Raw genomic sequence first — 18392 nt, 5'->3', positions numbered from 1 at the left:
TGCTGACCTTTATTTTAATAGAAAGCTGCCCACAAAGGTCTTGCGTCTTGGACTGCCTCTTTTCAACAACAATGATTTAGTATCAATTCAAAGTTCTGTTCGTGGTATCCAACAATAGTAATGTCATCAAGTTGGCTGAAAAGCCAATCACACTGAAGAATTCTTGCATTGCAAACCAGGCATGAAAAAACATTTTAGTAATAAACATTTTTAGAGTTTGGAGCGTGCAAGTTATATTTGATTATTTTTAAATGTGAAAAATGCATTATGTTCTGAAATACCCAAGGCAATGAATAACAAGCCATGGGCAAATGGCTTTTGATCGTGGTTATGACTAATGACATTTTTAATATACTAAACAACAACACCAGTTCTGTCTCCCTCATGGAATTGTTTGGAGGGAGGAGCAGACTACGTTAGATCTTTTTAGGGCTACTTTTTTTTTTGAGCAGTTATTGTGGCTTAGGAAACCAAAAACTTGCGCAACAGTGCATAACACTTCAGGGTGCTTTGTGGTGAGCTGTTTGTGACTATTTGAAACTTTTATCAAGTTACTCACTTCCCTTGATTACAGTGAAGAGAGCGGCCTCGTAGCCTATGGAAGAATACTAAATCATTGATAATAAGTTCAGGATTGCTGTGTTAAATTGCACATGCATGGGGATTGCAGTTGCAATTCTGATTCTCATCTTCTCTAGTCCAAGAAGCTTATTTCACACATTGAGCTAAATTGCAGTAGAAAACTTGATTTACTGTTTCAAATACAATTTTTAAGTTTATTTCAGAGTTATCCTGGTATTAGAATACTTAATCAAAATTTAAAATGATACAAATGCATATCTGCAATCCATCTGTAGATTATGTAATATTTTATACTGTTGGTCAGTGATGAAGTGTACTTTTATCATTTTAGACTGTCAAACTGTAAAACTGCTTTTGTTTTCCTAGGTATTGAAGCCTCCCCACAGGACAGGTTCTTAGTGATGGCGGCTGAGATGAACCAAGCAGCAGGAGCAGCAGTCCCTCCTGATCTGAGTCAGTTCTGGAAGGAAGTAGCTAGAGACCAAGTGATGGAGCACAGGTGGTGAAGAATTTTTTTTGCCTGAATAATGCACTTTCATTTGTTTTAACACTTGTGCGTGACTTTAATTAAATGGAAGTTGGTATATTTTTTGTGTGCAAGAAAAATATCCTATGGTAGTATTCTAAATGGTGAATTTATGGTGAATAACAAATGTGCAGCGAGTTCTGATTCATTACTGTATGTTGAACGTTTGATCTACTTCATAGGTAATGCCAAAAAGAGATGCTTACCATTTTGCCTTCAGCCAGACAGTGTGTACGTTGCCGATGTTTAGTGCTATGAGTTTACTGGATTTGCAACTGTAATACGTTTGAATAGCACTGATACCATTTGGCACTGGTAATTCATGTTCTAAGGATCCTATCAATGAAGTGCCTTTTTAGTCCTGACATGTCATTCGACTTTGACCCAAGTTATTCTTTAAGGATTTATTTTTTAATATTCTTAACAATTCTCAAATTGGTCACTGTGCTTTCCCATTTGTAAATCTCATTGGCCAATGTTAGGAATCTATCTCCTGAGCTCATCACCATGTTACTCTTCCAGCAATTTGCAGCACAGTGGCAAGGTAAAAATCCAATTCCTCACACTGTTGTGCAGTATGCACTGGACATTTCTTGGCTAGGATTTGAAGATTTAAAAAAGAATTGTTTTGCTGTATAAAGTTTGGATCAGTACTGTTTATTTGAAACCTGAAATGTCTTATTTGTATATGGTATTACAAAGGACGTTGATTGTAATCAGTGAGTCCTTTAAAATCCTAATTACAAAATCCTCCCAGCAAATTGTTTGATAGGGTGGTTTCATGTGACTGCATCAATAATGATGTTCAGAGGTTTACTTTACCCATTGAATTTATTTAGGAATTTCATCAAATCAAATAAATGGGTAGCTGGATCATACTTCACTACTCTTCATCCATGTGTGGTCATGCTCATTTGTGACTATCCACTTGAGTGAACAAGCTGACTGCAGGCTTTTTGTCTACTTTGGTTGCCAAGTCATTCAGGGATTGATTATTTCTTTTGAAATAGAACATTTGGTCCAATATTTAATCAAAAATAGCAATGATTTAAAAAAAAATGACTTGTATTTCATGTGAACATTGGATTTCCAGCAGATTGTTTAAATGCATCTGAGGATGCACAGGAAGGTTGGCTGCTTTCTGGATGCTCATCAGTTCAGAACTATTTCTGTGTTATGAATGGTACATTAACTTAGTCAGGCACATCCCTAACATGAAACTCAGGTTCTTCTTTGTCTGGTCCTATGTATGTTTCTGTTACAATATTTGCAATGGCTAATCTCCATTGGGTAGCAGAAGCACATGGTTAATAGTGAGGTGCAATGCAATTCTGAATGTGAGTAGTCCATTTCAGTGAGAGGAACTGATAACTCATTTTTCTTGAGTAACTAAACTGAGAATGCTGGAGTGTACAAATGCAAGCCACTCTGATTGGATGTAAACTATATTTTTTGTTTGATCTCTGTAAAGGATATTGGGCAAAGGAATTACTTGAAAATGGAAATATAAAAAGGTCTATATTTTTCTGTTTCCCTAGCCAACCAGTTTTGCTGATCCTGTATTAAATGGCAAATGATTTTGAATCTTGAATGGAGTATATCCAAATAGGTATTGAGTCATGACTATCACTTTATTATATTGTATTCACCATCTTGCTATGCCCTAGTTCTCAACAATATTTGTATATTTTTAAAAAGTATCCCCTTGGTCCTGTGGCAGAGCCCAAAAACTTAAGGCAACACTTTTATTTTGCTGTCTGGTGATGTATCTCTGATACGCATGGTTTATCATGTAGTCAATAGATGTGGTATATCGCCAAGATGATGCATTCTGCATTCTCGAAACAAATTGTAACTTTGCTACTAATACAGTGGGATATCCAAAGGAATGTCACACCATTCATTTTAATTGCCAGATACCCTCTGGTCTCGGTGCTTATCCAGCTGACAATAAACCTGCAGAGGAAACTGGCTAATGGGTTATTCTTGTAGTCAGTTACATTAACAGGCTTGAAAGAGCAATATATTAACATAGTGGTAAAGCCAGAAATGGATATTGATCTGAGATCCTGACTGGTTTGGCAACTGTATATTTGGAATTCCATTAATTAAACAACTTTAAGTTGTTTTAAAATTTAAATTTTAAAATTTAATTAAGTGCTAACTGTGGTTGCTAAGCTATCATGAACTATTTATGATGCTCTCAACTCTGAGGTTCCTTAGTGTCTATTACTCGAGTAAGTTCAGCCTGCTCTTAATTTAAATTATTTGGTAACTCTGATTTTAGACACTAGAATCACTTGTTATTTATGTCACAATTCAGATTTTTGATCAACTTCACCCTTTAGAACAAAAGGCCACTTTAAATTATCATGAGAGGATGAGTACTTGAGACTGTTGAAGTGAATGGCATATTAAGTAAGGAATATGCTTGAATGAAAAACTATATTAAGTGTAATTAAAAATGAAGGTGTAATAGCTAAATAGTGATGAATTTCAGTAGTGTTGGGATGGCACAATCTGTTGGATTGAAACAGTTTGGATTATTCATGTTTTAAAATCATTGCATCAGAATTTACTCCTGTTATTTTAATTAAAAAAATGAAGCAATGGTGTCCACTTATACGTAGCTTTTCACAGAATAGCACAACATAAAAGGGAAATGTTGAGTCCACCAAATTTTTGGCTCTTTTGAAGACTTGAAGATCTAGGGCATATTGTTCCATACTTTAAGGTATTTATCCTGTTTCGCCCCTCAGAAAACCCCACAAAAGGCTGTCATTGAATTTTATCAGGTGATGTGTTCAAAATCCTAGTCATGCATCATGTGTTTAATCATGAAGATCTGAAAATTATAGTCCAAATTGCAGCACACCTCAAATGCTGCAGAATTGGTATCTTACTATTCGCCTCCTTATTTAAATGTGAATGGTCCAAAGTTCCTGTGCTATAAAGATACTAACTAAACATTCCCCATTGTCAAGACTTGCCTGTTTTAGTTTGACAGTTTTTAATATGATAGTTGTTACTTACTAACAAACACTCTAACCCTATAAAGATAATAATAGAAAGTACAGTGGCTCATTCTTTCATATTTTAATTGTTTGCAAATTTAAAATATGATCTGTACTTTTTCCCTTCAATCCATTCTTTCATTCTGTCTCCTTGTCTGGTTCTTATCCTGATTTGACATTGAATTTAGTTTTCTTCCTTCAACTTCTTGATGCAGGGAGACAGTGGCTCATAAATAATCCTCCAATTTGATTGAGAAGACGTGTGCCTGCATTGTTGATTCATGTCATTGAACTCTTTGCAGCAACTTGCTGATGTCTACCAGCTCTTTAATTTCTGTTGTACACTAGCCTGTTTTTATCATATCCTGAAACATGTTGTGGCTTAATGCATTGATGTTCTTCGCTGGTCCAACTGCACTTGAACTGTAGAAGTAATTGTGCAATTCTTTTCAGTGAAGCTTGGAATATTATTTAGCTATGTGGGATTTAATATTTCCTAATGCAATTTTGTAAAACTGGTTTATTCAGTACTCTTGTTCTAATGACCTGAACATTTTAAGACTTGTAGGTACTGAACAACTGAGGTAGGTTCTGAACAATGATGTAATTTTTCATTGGATCAATATTATGTACAGTGTGTTCAATTAGCAGGTACATTTTATTTTTATTTAAGAAACACTGAAAGGTCTACATTCACATTAGGAGCAAGGAATAGAAATATCAAAGCCATGATATACTGTACATAGAGAAGACTGGATGTATTCATGGCTTAAGTAGCTTGAAGAATGCCTTCAAAACCAGAGGAATATGATTATTTTAATGTTATCAGAAACTTTTTGAGGGATGAAAATAAGCAGTATTTGAATTTAAACAATATATTATGCACATCTATCCATAGCAATTTGTTTTTGATATTATTGTTAGATTTCTGGTTTGTTCTGACCATGTTATAATACAGGTACTTTATCCTTCCTTCATCTGTTGGTGCCCTTGCGCTTCATCTGAAATACTACATGTTCATGAAAGGAAAAAAACTTATTTTGCAATCTCAATCTGTCCTATAGCAATTTGTAGCCAGTGGATTACTTTTGAGGTGTGGTCACTGACATGAGTATGGAATTTTAGCAGTCAGTTTCAACACCACAAATTCTAACAAAAAGCAGTAAGAAAATTACCAGATTTTCTGTGATGTTATTTGAGACTAAAACTGTGTGTAATTTCTATCAACCAGCTCTTAACATGTTCTACTTTCTTAATATGGAAATTAAAAGTCAGTTGAGGGGAATAATCTAGTAGAGAAAGATGATGTCATCTGCAGAATTTTGAATTATTTAGCCATATCGAATCATTGTCATAGAATCAAACAGTGCCTATTTATACTTATCCCATTTCCAACACAGTGGCCTTCCATGTCTTGGAGATTCAAGTGCTCATTTAGATACTAAAATGTTGTTGGTCTCTGCCACCACCTTCCCCTCAGGTGGTGTATTCTGGATTTCAACACCCAGTGGGTGAAAAATTTGCCTCCTTGGATCCTCTCTAACCTTCCTACCCCTTAAACCTTTACTCTGGTTTTATACATCTCTGCTATGGGGAAGAGTTTCTTGCTTTCTGTCCTGTCTATGCCTTTCATAATTTTTCATTCCTCAGTCAGGCTCACTTTAACCCACTGCTTCACCCTCCTCTCCCTGGAAGACAAACCCAGCTTATCCTGTCTCTCCTCTAAACTGAAACACAGCAAAGTGATATCCTTTCTGTAATGTGGTGGCCAGAAATGAATGCAGTACTCTAGCTGTGACCTAACCAGTAGTTTGTATAGCTTATCATAACCTCCCTGCTCTCATGTTCTGTGCCCTAGCTAATGAGTATCCTGCAAGCTGCCTTCACTATCTTGCTGTTACCCTTGGGATTCCATGGAATTGTGAACCAAGATCTCTCCGTTCCTCAGTTCTCCCTAGGTCCCAATCATTCATTTTGTCTAGCCTTTATTGGTCCTCCCAAAAGGCATCACCCCCCTTATCCAACCCTTGAAATAGAGTTCCTTGGAGTTGTTGTTCTTGTTCTTCAACCTTATTGGAACACATTGCTCCTGAACTACCACCATTTCACTTTTGTATGACTCCCACCTGTCAGATGTCCACTTAGCTGCAGGCAGCTGTTCTTGGTCTACTTTTGCCAGTTCCAATCTTATGATAGTGAAATTGGCCTTCCTCCAATTTGGGATCTTAATTTCCAGTCTATCCTTGCCCTTTCATTGAACTTGGAATTATAGTCACCATCTTCAAAATGCTCTCCCATTGACACTCGAGCAAAGTTCCATAACATCAGGTCCAGTACTGACTTAAAATAATGTTTTGCTTAATTTGAAATAAGCAGTGTTATATTTCTCTAAATTGCAAAGTGTAGCTAGTAGATTACTTGTGAGGTGTGTTTTGTGAATAACATTTTGCACAATAACTTAATTTTGAAGTTATTTTCAATTATTGTACTCTGCAGATTAAGATGCCATGTTATTGAAAGTAAGGCTACTACTATTGCCAAAGAGAATCTCATTAAAGGGCATACAGGACTTTCCAGCCAAGAAGATTTGCATTCAAAGGTAGGTAAGCAAACACTTCAAACTATTATTTATATAGCACTGCATTATGCAGAATAAAATGGTAATCTAATTCTGATCTAATTTAGATTTTGAAACCTAAACCTTGGTAACGTATAATTAGTACCCATAATTTACCATGCCTCTATGCACTTTATTGACAAGCAAGTTACAGTAGTCTGGCAGTCATGGTACTCTGAATAACTTTAAAATCCATTACTTCTGATATGTGGGCCAGTACCAGATGAAATTATTGTGAAAAATGTTGTATTGTTGTAAGAATGCACTGCTTAAGGAATAAACTTTCCATTCTTACTTGTCCTCTTTGTTGCCAAAATAAGATGATTCTTGATGGCGGAAAGGCAAATAGGGTGAGGTTCTGAGCAGGGTGAAGTTCTGAGTATGGTCAGGCCCAAACCCAGAACCATAAATTTGTTTCAGAGTAACTGCATTTGCGTGGTAGAGTTCTATATATGAACTATAACGTTTGAAACGGTTGGAGCACACTATTACTTTGATCACGCCTGCTTTCTGTGGCAAGCGCGAGACCTTGCAGTCATCTCATGCCACAAAAGGGAGTGGTCTGTGAGTTTTTTTTTACTTACAGCGTGGTAACAGGCCCTTCTGGCCCAACGAGTCCGTGCTGCCCATTTTAAACCCCCACATTAACCTAGCCATACGTCTTTAGAATGTGGGAGGAAACCCACACAGACACGCGACAACGTACAAACTCCTTACAGACAGTGATGGGAATCGAACCCCAATCACTGGCACTGTAATAGTGTCACGGTAACCGCTATGCTACCGTGCCGTTGTGACCAGCTTTCAGAAGGCTGATCCCAAGGCCCTGCCTGCAGACTGTCCCATTCCAGATATAAAATTTTTGAAAGAATTTAAATATTTTAATGCATTTGAGGGAGATGAATTTAAAAACCACCTACACATCCAGGGCCAACTTAGAGTGGCCAGTTAACCTACCAGCCCCACTCCTCCCTCTTCCTCCCCCCCCCCCCCCCCCCCCATGTTTTTGGGACGTGGGAAGAAACTGGAGGACGTGGAAGAAATCCGTGTGGTTGCAGGGAGAACATGCAAATTCCATTCTTTGGTTTGCTTGCATGCAATCAACTTGTTTTCCATGGGATTTAAAAGAAACTGTATGTCTGTGCTAGAGGAACTTGGTTTTTGAGGTTCTTTTAATGATCTGCAGAAGTGCCTGTGACTGGAATTCAATTTGGTCTATCTTATCACAAGAAAAGAGCAGTCTCAAATGTCAAGGACTTGAATAATTGGAGAAGGAAAAACAAATTCCTGAAACAAATGAGGTGTGCCTCATTGTGAAGTTCAAATATTTATCCCCCAGCATTCCTATTTCGTTTATGATGAGCTGATTTTTATGATGTGCAACAGTTCATTGTTTGACTTAAACCATCTATATTAACAGATTTTTTTTATTCAAATATAATTCCTGTCTCTGCCTTGAATATTTTTTGCATTTAAATTTCTGCTGTTTACAGTGAATGAGTAATGTAATGTTCAAAAATAAGTGGAATATGCTGGATGCAGCAAATCAATCTGCATCCGTGAGGTTGACAAGTTTTTCTGCTCAACAGAATTGGGAGGTACACAAAACATGACTTGCCTCTTCTCACAGATGCTGACTGACCCAAGTGATTCCAGATTACCAGCATCTGGATTTTTTTCTGTTCAATTATAACACTACACTTGATTTAGTTTGCACAGTGCCACAGGCCAAAGAGTTGTCATAATGTCCTTCACTGTTAAAAGAGTAGGTAGTGTGTTTGTAGAATTGTTTCAAGATTTGGAGATCTCCAATCTACATTGTCAGATCCTTTTGATTTTAAACTAAAACTACATGACTCCTGTGCTTAAAGATGCCTTTTGTTTCTACTTATTATCCTCTTAAAGGATATATCCTATACTCTCCATATTTGGTTCTGGGATTGAACTAAAACCAAATCTCTTCTGCCACATTTGAATAGAGAATATGAATTAATATATAACACTGTTTGTCACTACACTATGATTGAAGTGTACTAACTCAGCTGGCATTCCCTTGGAAATTAAAATTGTAAATCACAAGCTGATTTCTTATGATATCATTGTCAACATTGTACCCTTTTATAATTCATTGGTTGTCATACTCAGTCCAAAAAAAATCCACTGAGTATACAACACTGGGCAAAGCAATTAAATATTGAAATACATATTTTAGATGATTCATTAATTGATGGGGAACTTAGTATTTTTTTCAATCCCTGGAGAATTACCATGACTACATTTGCAACCATGGAGTGAGAAAAGTGATACAGGGTTTGTGTATCATAATTGTGTTACAATATAAGCAGTGCTTACAAGTAAATGAATTGTGCAAATAGATTCATGGAGTACATATCCAAATATACTGAAACTTCATTTACAGAGATTACAGATTTCTTTACAGAAAATGCACAGCATGGGGCATAATGCATAGGTACTGTTCAGTCTAAGAATCTTGATTTAATTTTGCACAGAAGTTGCATTGTCCTGATGATTTAAGTAAAGTGTAACAGCAGAGATGAGATTTGTTTTTATAAAATAGCATGATTTTGGCTCTAAGTATCTAAAATGAAAATGGTGCAGTTCCCTTTTTAGTGTGCCTTACAGGGATGGCCATAAAGGAGACAGAAACTATTTTATTGTCCACCCAGACAATTTCTGTTTTCCCTTCCTGGCTTTAGAATTTAAATTCATGTCATGGGACCAAAATTAAAGGAACTATTTTCAAGCCAAGACCAAGTAAAACTATATATTTTGTCAGAAGGCTTTATTTTCAATTTAACTAGCATAGAACCATTTCACAAGAAAAATTGGACCAGATTGTCCCATGACTTCCCATTGTAGAACAATCCTAGGCAACATAGTCTTGCAGAGAACTAAATTGGGACATCTGCAAGGTCAGTAAATCACTTGCCTGGTATCTTCCAACAATCACCTGCCTCTCCATTCCACCCTGAGTTTTGGTGTCTTCTCCCTTGAGCCTGCAGAGTTTGCTTCCTCCTTCAAATTTCCTGCTGCCCCTCTCAAACCAAACACAATTTTCACTTTCACTCCCCGTCCCCTGCCACCATACTGGGCTTTGTTGCACCACCTCCCCATACATAGATCTTTGTTGCACCACCTCCCCATACTGATTTCTCGAGCCAGTTGTGTGGTACATTTCAGCTCCAAAGCTGTGCATCAGCTAGTCTACTGTGTTCAAAGCGGTTGTTGCCACCTTGCTATTGTACCATCTCACTGCACCTTAATGGTTGTATGAGAATTTCTTGACAAAAATCTTCCCAAGGCACCAATCAAGACCATTATCAAACAAAAATGTGACGCTGTGGCACAAAGATGTATAATTTGTCCTATCTATCCCTCCCTACCCTCCCTGCAATGTAAAACTAACTTATTTTATCTCCTTCTCAGTTCTGACAAAGGGTCTTTGACTCTGTTAAACTTTAAACTCTTATTTCTCTTTCCAAAGATACTGCCTGACCTCCTGAATCTTCCCAGCATTTTTTGCATATTCTGGAAATTTGAAAAAAATATTTTTTACAAATATACATTAGGGCAGTTGAGCAAAACCCTATTCAAGAGGAAAGATTTTAATGGGAGTGAGAGAGGTTGAGAAACATATGGAGGAAATACTAGAGTTTGGTTCCTAGGCTGTTGAAAGCATGACCACCATTGAGAAATTAGTGATGTGCAAAAGCTCAGTGATTGGAGCATTGTAAGGCAGGTGGAAATCCACAGGGGGATTTCAAAATGAAGACAAGAATTTTAAAGTCAATATATTCTGCATAGTCATAATAGGCATTTGTTTATTAAACACCTGATCCTGCTTGTATGTTTTTGGCCAAGTCCTATCACTGACATTCATTCATGCCTCAATTTCCCCTTTTTGTTTAGTGTGGTTTTATGCCCTTTTTGTTGAGTATCTTAAGATAGTGGTTTGCATTTCAACTTCTTCATAAATGTTGATGCAGATGTTGCAAAGTTGCTGGCAACATATTTGCCCCAAAGAAATGTATTCATTCCAACTTCAGGAATACATCAGCCATCTTCACTGCAGCTTTCTACATTTCGCAATAACACTGAATGAGCATGTCTGTTGTGACCAAAATAAATTGCCTAGTGCAGTGGCCTTGAGTCATTAGGAATTGGGTTTAGGCTTCCCAAACTAGCTTCATCTACTTCACTAGGTCGCAAACTTGTGGTGAGGTGGTAGTTTCCAGTTTACTGCAGTTGTTTTTAAAATGTTAAGTGGTTTTTTGCTGGTTGAAGCAGGATGTTAGTTGTGTAATTTCAATTTTATAGCTGTTTGTATTTAAAATCAAATCTTTAGCCAACTTTTTCAACATGTGTGCTTATGCATTGTACATTATTGATGTTGTATAGAATACAGTATTGCAAATTGATGAATCGTTAGATTTTCTTTCATATTGCATTTTGTTTTACAGATAAATAGATTATTGGTGTCCAATAGACGACTGGAGGAGCGGATTGATCGTTGTCTAATTTTTCTGCAATTACTAACTGTCATGGTTGCATTGCTGGTCATTCGCGTTCTAACCTTGCATTTGCAATCCTCAGATAATGCCATGCAGTAACTGAGCCAACTTTTTGATCCACACAAGATCATACTACCAAAGTTGTGATATTTTTTCAGTTCCCCTTAAAGTTGCCAATAATATGCTGTAGGTTGAAGGCTACAGGATGACCAATTTTGTTTTGTATTCTGCCATTTTTTGAAACTCTTTGATAAGATTTGTAATATAAGAAATTGACTTTCATGTTTTAAACAAGCTGTCTAGTTGTAATGAATCATGACTGTGATTTGGCAGTCAATCTGTAATATATCTTGGTGCTATGAACAACATGAAGCAAAAATGATTAAACTACTGCTCTCCCCAGGATTATTGGGGTATAATCCTGAAGCCTATAAGATGAATAAAAACAGGTAATAATTCACTTTGATCTCTCTCTGCTTGTCAAATGTAGCAAAGCAAAATCTATATCTGATTTGTTTCTAATAGTCCCTTAATTAATCAACTCAGTCCTGAGGTTCCTAGAACATGTTGAATCATCTAGCAAGAGGGTTCTGGGGAAATCACTAGCCATTCATAATTCTTTTTAAGTGCTATAGCGATGACTATTGAATGTACCTTTTTTTATAATCAGAAAGAGAAGGTTGGAAAATAACGTCATTTACCAGACAAATGATGTTGAAATTATTTTCTTTCTAATGAGTTTGATCAATGTAAATGTAGTTATAAAAAGTAATGAAGATTACTGGGTTTACACTGAGTGTTTTGGGTAAATCATGTTAACTATAGTTAGCTTAGTACATGGACGTTGATTTTTTTTAAACTGATTGAGATCTAATATGCTAGATGACTTGAATTGCTGTAAATAATCTTGGTTTGTTTTCAGTTCCATTTTGGAAGATAATTTTCCTTTTGATCTAAATTTTCATCTTGCTTTATATTTAACTGTTTTTTAAAAAAACTGAAAATCCTGTACCCAAATTCTAAATAGCACCAATCCACTTCTTAGCACAAGAACAAAAGCACAGTGATGGAAACCAATGCCAGTGAGCAATGGCAGTGTTGCATTTAAATCTCAAAGTAATTCGTGCTTGCTTGTGTGTAAAGTTATTTGCCTTTTAGAATTTTTGATGATATTTCTCAAACTCCAGTTTGTCAGTGCTGCTGCCTCACCTAGATTAGTTCCAACTTCACTTCAAAAACAAGAACGAAGGATCGATTTAATGAAAATTAACCCTCAACTCCTGAGAACACTATAATTACCCAAAGACCTATGACATTTAAGGAGAAACAAGCACCCCATCTTGAGGAAGCTTAATTCTGTCTATAATTATTATCTGCAATCTACTTACTCACTCTGTGCAAAGTTTTGCCCCATAGGTTCTCTTGCATTCAGTGGAGACTGGTAAATAATGTCAAGAGATTTTTTTAAAGAGAAAAGATTAAGTAATGTAGTGCCAAGTGCAAATGATACTTGTACATCAATATGCATAAACTGCAAGCATTTGATTAGGAAATCTACTGACTTTATAGAAGCAGCACCCAAATTGTCACTGGCATGCTTATTGAATTTGATTCATTAAAATGTTAAAGAATAGCATCAGAAAATAAGTTTCAAGCAAAAATGCAGATCTGATGGTAACAGAAGCAGAAAATATGAAGTTAAATCACTTCTGTGAGTGTACAAGAGACTTGCTGGATTGTGATGATTGCATTATGTAGTATTTTTTTTCCTAATCTTTTTGTTTAAAAACTAATATAGTTGTATATCATTGAAGCTGAAAGCATTTCAGTTATTTGGGACTTCATATTTGAAGCAAAAAATATAAAAGATGAATCATTTACAAAGTTGTACCTAATTTAAGAGTTGTGCTATAATGCATTATACATTAGTGTACTGATTATCACTGCAGAGCTAGAAATCTAAATTAAAATGCACTTTATGGTATAATAAAATTGTGGATCATGTCTTAACACTGCAAAAAGATTGTTTGCAAGTGTTTTATATTATTTGAAAATAAACATTTTGTTTATAACCAGATTTCAAGAACATGCATATTTATTATAAACTTATTACAGAATTGCATTGTGAATAAAATTTAGAAATTAAAAATGCATGGATGAATTGCAAAAGTCATGTATTATTCTTAATTGCTTACCATATTAGAGGCTAATTAGTTTTTAACATAAGAGCACAATGATTATGGTAGGATTAGTGTATAAATGTTGCTTGATAGTTGGCGCAGACTGGATAGGCCAAAGGGCCTGTTTCCATGCTGTATCTATCTGAATCTAAAAATATGGCCTTTGTAATGCAAGATCAAATGAAGAACATCATGTGATTGCTGCTCTTCAAAAAAAAATCTGTGAGCAACATCTACAACAATAATTACCTTTACTCCATTAATTGTGTTGTATTGATGTTGATTACCTTGCACCTTTTGTGTCAAAATCTTCCTTCAGTATTTTGTCTCTCCCTTAATCTGCTTTTAAACTATTTTAAACTATTTATCTCTGAAGCCAATATTCCTGCTGGCCTGAGGAACAGTTTCAATGTTTACATTATTTTTGCTTTCTTTTTTTACTACTACAAGCTTATCAGGAAAAGGAATTTATATGCTCTACATTGTTTAAGAAAATTATAAAGCTTCAGAAGTTATCCATGTTTATCTGGAGTCCATGGCCCACACCACCATGCTAATTCCAGGCTATGTTTCAAATCCAAACAAAGCAAAAATAATTCCTTTTAATCTCCAGTCTGCAAACAGTTGGGAGAACAACAGTTGCTAGTTTTTGCTACAGCAGCAAATTTCTGAATTGGGCTTGTGTATCATGCATGTACTGTAAAATCAGATGGGTAATGTTTACTGCTGAAGTTTACAGAAATAAGTGAGATAATTGTTGGGCGACTGACAATGATGTAAAGCCTCCCTGTATCCTAGAACCGTGGGATGAACTGGGGGGTGGGGGGGAATACATTTCAATTGTGTGGAACTTTCCAAATCCAGTTGTTTTAATCTGAGGTTTAAAAACAATGTTATGTAGATTAGCAGAGGAGAAAGCTGTGCCACTCTTGAATAACCCCTTCTTGTTTGTACCCAATATTTATACACTATTTCCTGCAAGGTTTGCTGTACAATGATCAGTAATAAAAACAGTGGAATTTACTGACTAGCTCATTGGCAAATACTTAGATAATTTTCAAAATACTATTTTAAATGGTCCTTTAAACACTTAACATAACCTTAGACTTCTGTAAAATTGAAGATAAATAATTAATAACAATTTTGGAGAGCTATTGAAAATTATCACAGTGAATTTCCCAAAGGTTTCTCTATTAATCTACTTCCAATGCATTTATTAATGCCAGCATTGAAACATGGAAGTCAATTCAGTTTTAGATTGTTGCTGTAATGTTCAAATGTGAATGCTTTTGATTTATAAAGCATTTCTTTCATGCAGATAATTAGTTCATGAAGCCAATTCCATTAATCAGAATTGAATAAACATTTGATGGCTTTGTAAACTTTTTTTAAAACAAGATTATGTTGATCTGATTATTGACATTAGATTTGTTGCTTAGCCCTATAAACCTTTTTCAGTTTGATCTCTGCACTGGCCAAACTGCAGAGGGTGAATACTTTATCCACCTCTCTCCCTGAGCGACCTAACTGTTTCTCTCTGAAAATGCCTGATGCTTTATGTGGACTAAAGATTTTTAATTACGTGGAATGTACAATGGAGAAAGAGACTGTTCAGTTGAACTAGACACACAAGCCTCTTACCTATTTCTTCAAAGCCTGTCTGGGTACTCTACTATTCTTTTATTCCCCTCTAATTTATTTAAATTCATATATGCCATTTGTCTCAAACACTCTATATTCTATATTCTCACCATTCTGTTAAATAAATTTCTCCTGAATTCTTTAATGACAAAATATTATGATCCTGAAATCTGGTCACCCCAGTCGGCAGGAACACTTTTCCTCTGTCCACACTATGAAACTTTAATAATAAAGTTCTCTTCCCACTTGGTGGATTGTGAGGTGCAATTCTGGTCACCATGATAAAAGAAGGATATACTTAAGCGGGAGCGTGTGCTCAAAAGATTCACAGAAATATTGCCTGGACTGGAGGGCTTGACTTGTAAGAAATTTAATAGGTTGGAACTGTTTTCCCTGGGGTGAAGGAAGCTGAGGGTTGACCTTAGAGGTTTATAAAATTACGAGAGATACAGATATTCAGTCTTTTTCCCAGTTTAGGGGAGTCTAAAACCTAAAGGGAATAGGTTGAAGATGAGAGGGAGAAGGGAATCTGATGGGCAAATTTTTCCACAGAGTGGTGGGTATATGGAATGAGGTGGTAGAGGCAGGTGCAATTACAGTGAAAGACGTTTGGACCGGCACCATGGATAGGAAAGGTTTCAAGGAATGTTAGCCAAGCGCAGACAAATGGGATTGGCATAGGCATCTTGGCTGCCATGAACAAGTTGGGCTGGAATGGCCTATTTCCATGCTGTATAACTTTATGAATCCATGGACCATTTCTCATTATTAAGCCAGAGTGAAGATCAATCCTTGCACTGTGCCGTTCTTCACTTTAATAAGCACACACCTCATCAAACTAAAACAATGTTTAAAATAAAAATCCAAATACGTGGCACAGAGAATTTAAATATTATTTAAATTTGCAGTTGGGTACTTAATAGGTGAAAATGCAAATAAAAAAAAAATAAAATTAGAAGGGCCAGGGTCATCAGACCAACTTGAAATTAGATTTGGGGTAATCAGTAGGGGAACCAATGAATTATTGAATGTAATCTACTGGTTTGCTGGCTGAGACTTTAAGTCAAATCTGTCTTTTGCTGTTTAAATATTTTAAAGGAACTAATTCAAATCTTTCCATAGTAAGAATTATTGAAGATGCAAACAGATTGAATACACTGTAGTTATTAAGCAATCAAGGGATGTGACGTTAACACGGGAATGTGGTTGTGAAGTAGAAGATTGGCTGCTATCTTATTGAATGACAGAGCAGGGACAAAGGGCCAAGTAGCCCACTGCCTCATTTCCTTTTGTACTTTTGCATCCCCAAAAGCGTTTTATCTCTTTTTTTAAAAAAAAAAGTCTGCTGTCCCAAAAAAGGCATGAAGAAAGCAAGGTCCTACCCCTTACTTTGGTCGAGTTCTTCTTTCACCACTCCTTCCCAAACTATTCATCATAATCGCAGTCTCATAACCCTTCCAAAAGTACTTCAGATGTTGGTAGTTTCCCCATGAACCAAAAGCCTGTGCTAATTATGGTTAACACTGTTTGAAATGGAACCTTTTGGTAAGTTGGGTAATCATCACAATTTAGGCAGTCTAACCCCACAGCTTCACAAGAAAAATAGGAATTGGGTTTAATATTCCTGCTAGATTCCCATCCCTGACCATATCTGTGAGGAAAGTCACATGGAGCTTTATTCTTTATTAACAGTGACAGATCAGTTGATCCAAAGATTATTTTCACATGCTGTCAGTTAAAGGGTCTTGGAAAGTCCACTTATTTAAATGATGTTCTAGTAATGGTTGTATTGAGTTATTTTAACACCCATAAGTTTAACATCATTGCTGATAAAGTCATGCAGGACCTATGGCCCACCTTGTTCATGCCAACCATCAAACACCCATTTACACTAATCCCATTTGACTCTCCCCACATTCCTCTCAAGTTCCCATCTCTTTCCTACACCCCCCACACGCACACTGTGCAGTTGTATCACTCACCCATGCACTAGGAGCAATTTACAGTGGCCAATTAACCTACGATTCCTTTGGGATGTAGGAGGAAACAAGCATGCAGTCACAAGGAGAACATGCGGATTCCACACAGCACCCTAAGTGAGCATTGAACCTAGGCTGCTGGAGCTGTGAGGCAGTAGTTCTGCCTACTGTGCTACTCTGCCAGAACAAAAGCCAACGTAACTTTTTTTTCTTTCAATCCTTCAAGTTATACCATTTGATGATGATTGGACCCCGAGGATCTAATTCGGAAAAGCAATCTGCTGGCAAGCAGGTGCAACAAAACTTTTGTGCCCCAGCTGCAATCTATGTCAAGTGGGTTATTTCAAGCTTGATGTTATTTCCCCCTCTCTGTTGCATTTATTACTTTATCTTTTTGGAATGAAATCACTCTGTGTGACATGGTACCTTTTTGCTATATAGATTGTGATTTGTTTTTATCCACTAACAAATTTAACTGAATAAATGATGCTGCAATAAAATAATTGATACTAGAATTCCCTGTCATTTTAAGCATTCACTCACTCATCAAGCTGTTTTTCTCCAGCTGAGCTTATTCAGAGAATGTTTAAAACACTCGCTCAGAACAATTCCTAGTAGAAATCTCTTTTGAAGAAATTTTTCAAAATCATCTAGCCCTGCTGTTTTTCTCATGGTCTAATATTTCTTGAGTGCAGTTTTGAGAAATGAATTTAAAAAAACCATCTATTTACACTGCAGGTCCAAATCTACTTAGATTCAATGCAATTAGTCCCTTGTATTGATTGAACATTGACGTTGACAGACAATTAAGTAGTTGCCATGGAATAATAATTGGTCTGTGAGTCTCAAAAGGATCCAATAATCAAAAATAGATATTAATTGGCCTTTGGTATTAACACTGTATTTGCATGTAAACAATTAAATTGAAAATAAAAAGAATGGCAGATTCTGGAAATATTAACTCTGTTTCTCTTTCTATAGATGCTGCCTGACCTGTTTTATAATTGAGTTGTTCCTTTATTTTCTGTTTTCACTTATCACCACCATCTGTAGTTCTCAACACTAGCCACTGACAAGATATGTTCAGGCTTGTCTTCAGCCAATATCTGTGGATTTGTAATGTGTAAAACCCCAGAGCTGCTGGAATGATAAAAGACATTGGAAGCACTCAGAAGGTCAAACAGCACTGCAGATAAGGAAAGAGATTGGTTTTGCAGGAAATAGTAATTAATTGGGGGGTGTTTCTGTCACCAGCATTCATTTGGTAATATGGATTCCAATCAGACAAGATTATAGTTCATGAGGTGAAGCCACAAATTGT

General features: G+C 36.2%; 1 protein-coding gene across 4 annotated transcripts in view; it reads left to right on the top strand.

The window, feature by feature from the left end:
- The window catches only part of mospd2 (motile sperm domain containing 2), a 61507-nt gene extending 43532 nt beyond the window's left edge, over nucleotides 1-17975 (top strand). For 2 of the 4 annotated variants that reach the window (XM_052013956.1, XM_052013959.1), the window contains 3 exons: nucleotides 949-1081; nucleotides 6619-6721; nucleotides 11221-13578. In XM_052013956.1, the coding sequence (XP_051869916.1) occupies nucleotides 949-1081; nucleotides 6619-6721; nucleotides 11221-11370 (386 nt within the window). In that variant the 3' untranslated portion in view covers nucleotides 11371-13578. Of the gene's footprint in view, nucleotides 1-948; nucleotides 1082-6618; nucleotides 6726-11220; nucleotides 13579-17297 lie in introns of those variants that run through there. The other 2 variants (XM_052013957.1, XM_052013958.1) reach the window with 2 other exon arrangements.
- The last annotated feature ends 417 nt before the right edge of the window (nucleotides 17976-18392 follow it).

The sequence above is a fragment of the Pristis pectinata genome, chromosome 4, assembly GCF_009764475.1.
Source record: "Pristis pectinata isolate sPriPec2 chromosome 4, sPriPec2.1.pri, whole genome shotgun sequence".
Classification (NCBI taxonomy): Eukaryota; Metazoa; Chordata; class Chondrichthyes; order Rhinopristiformes; family Pristidae; genus Pristis; species Pristis pectinata.
This window is presented reverse-complemented; position numbering and strand designations above follow the sequence as displayed.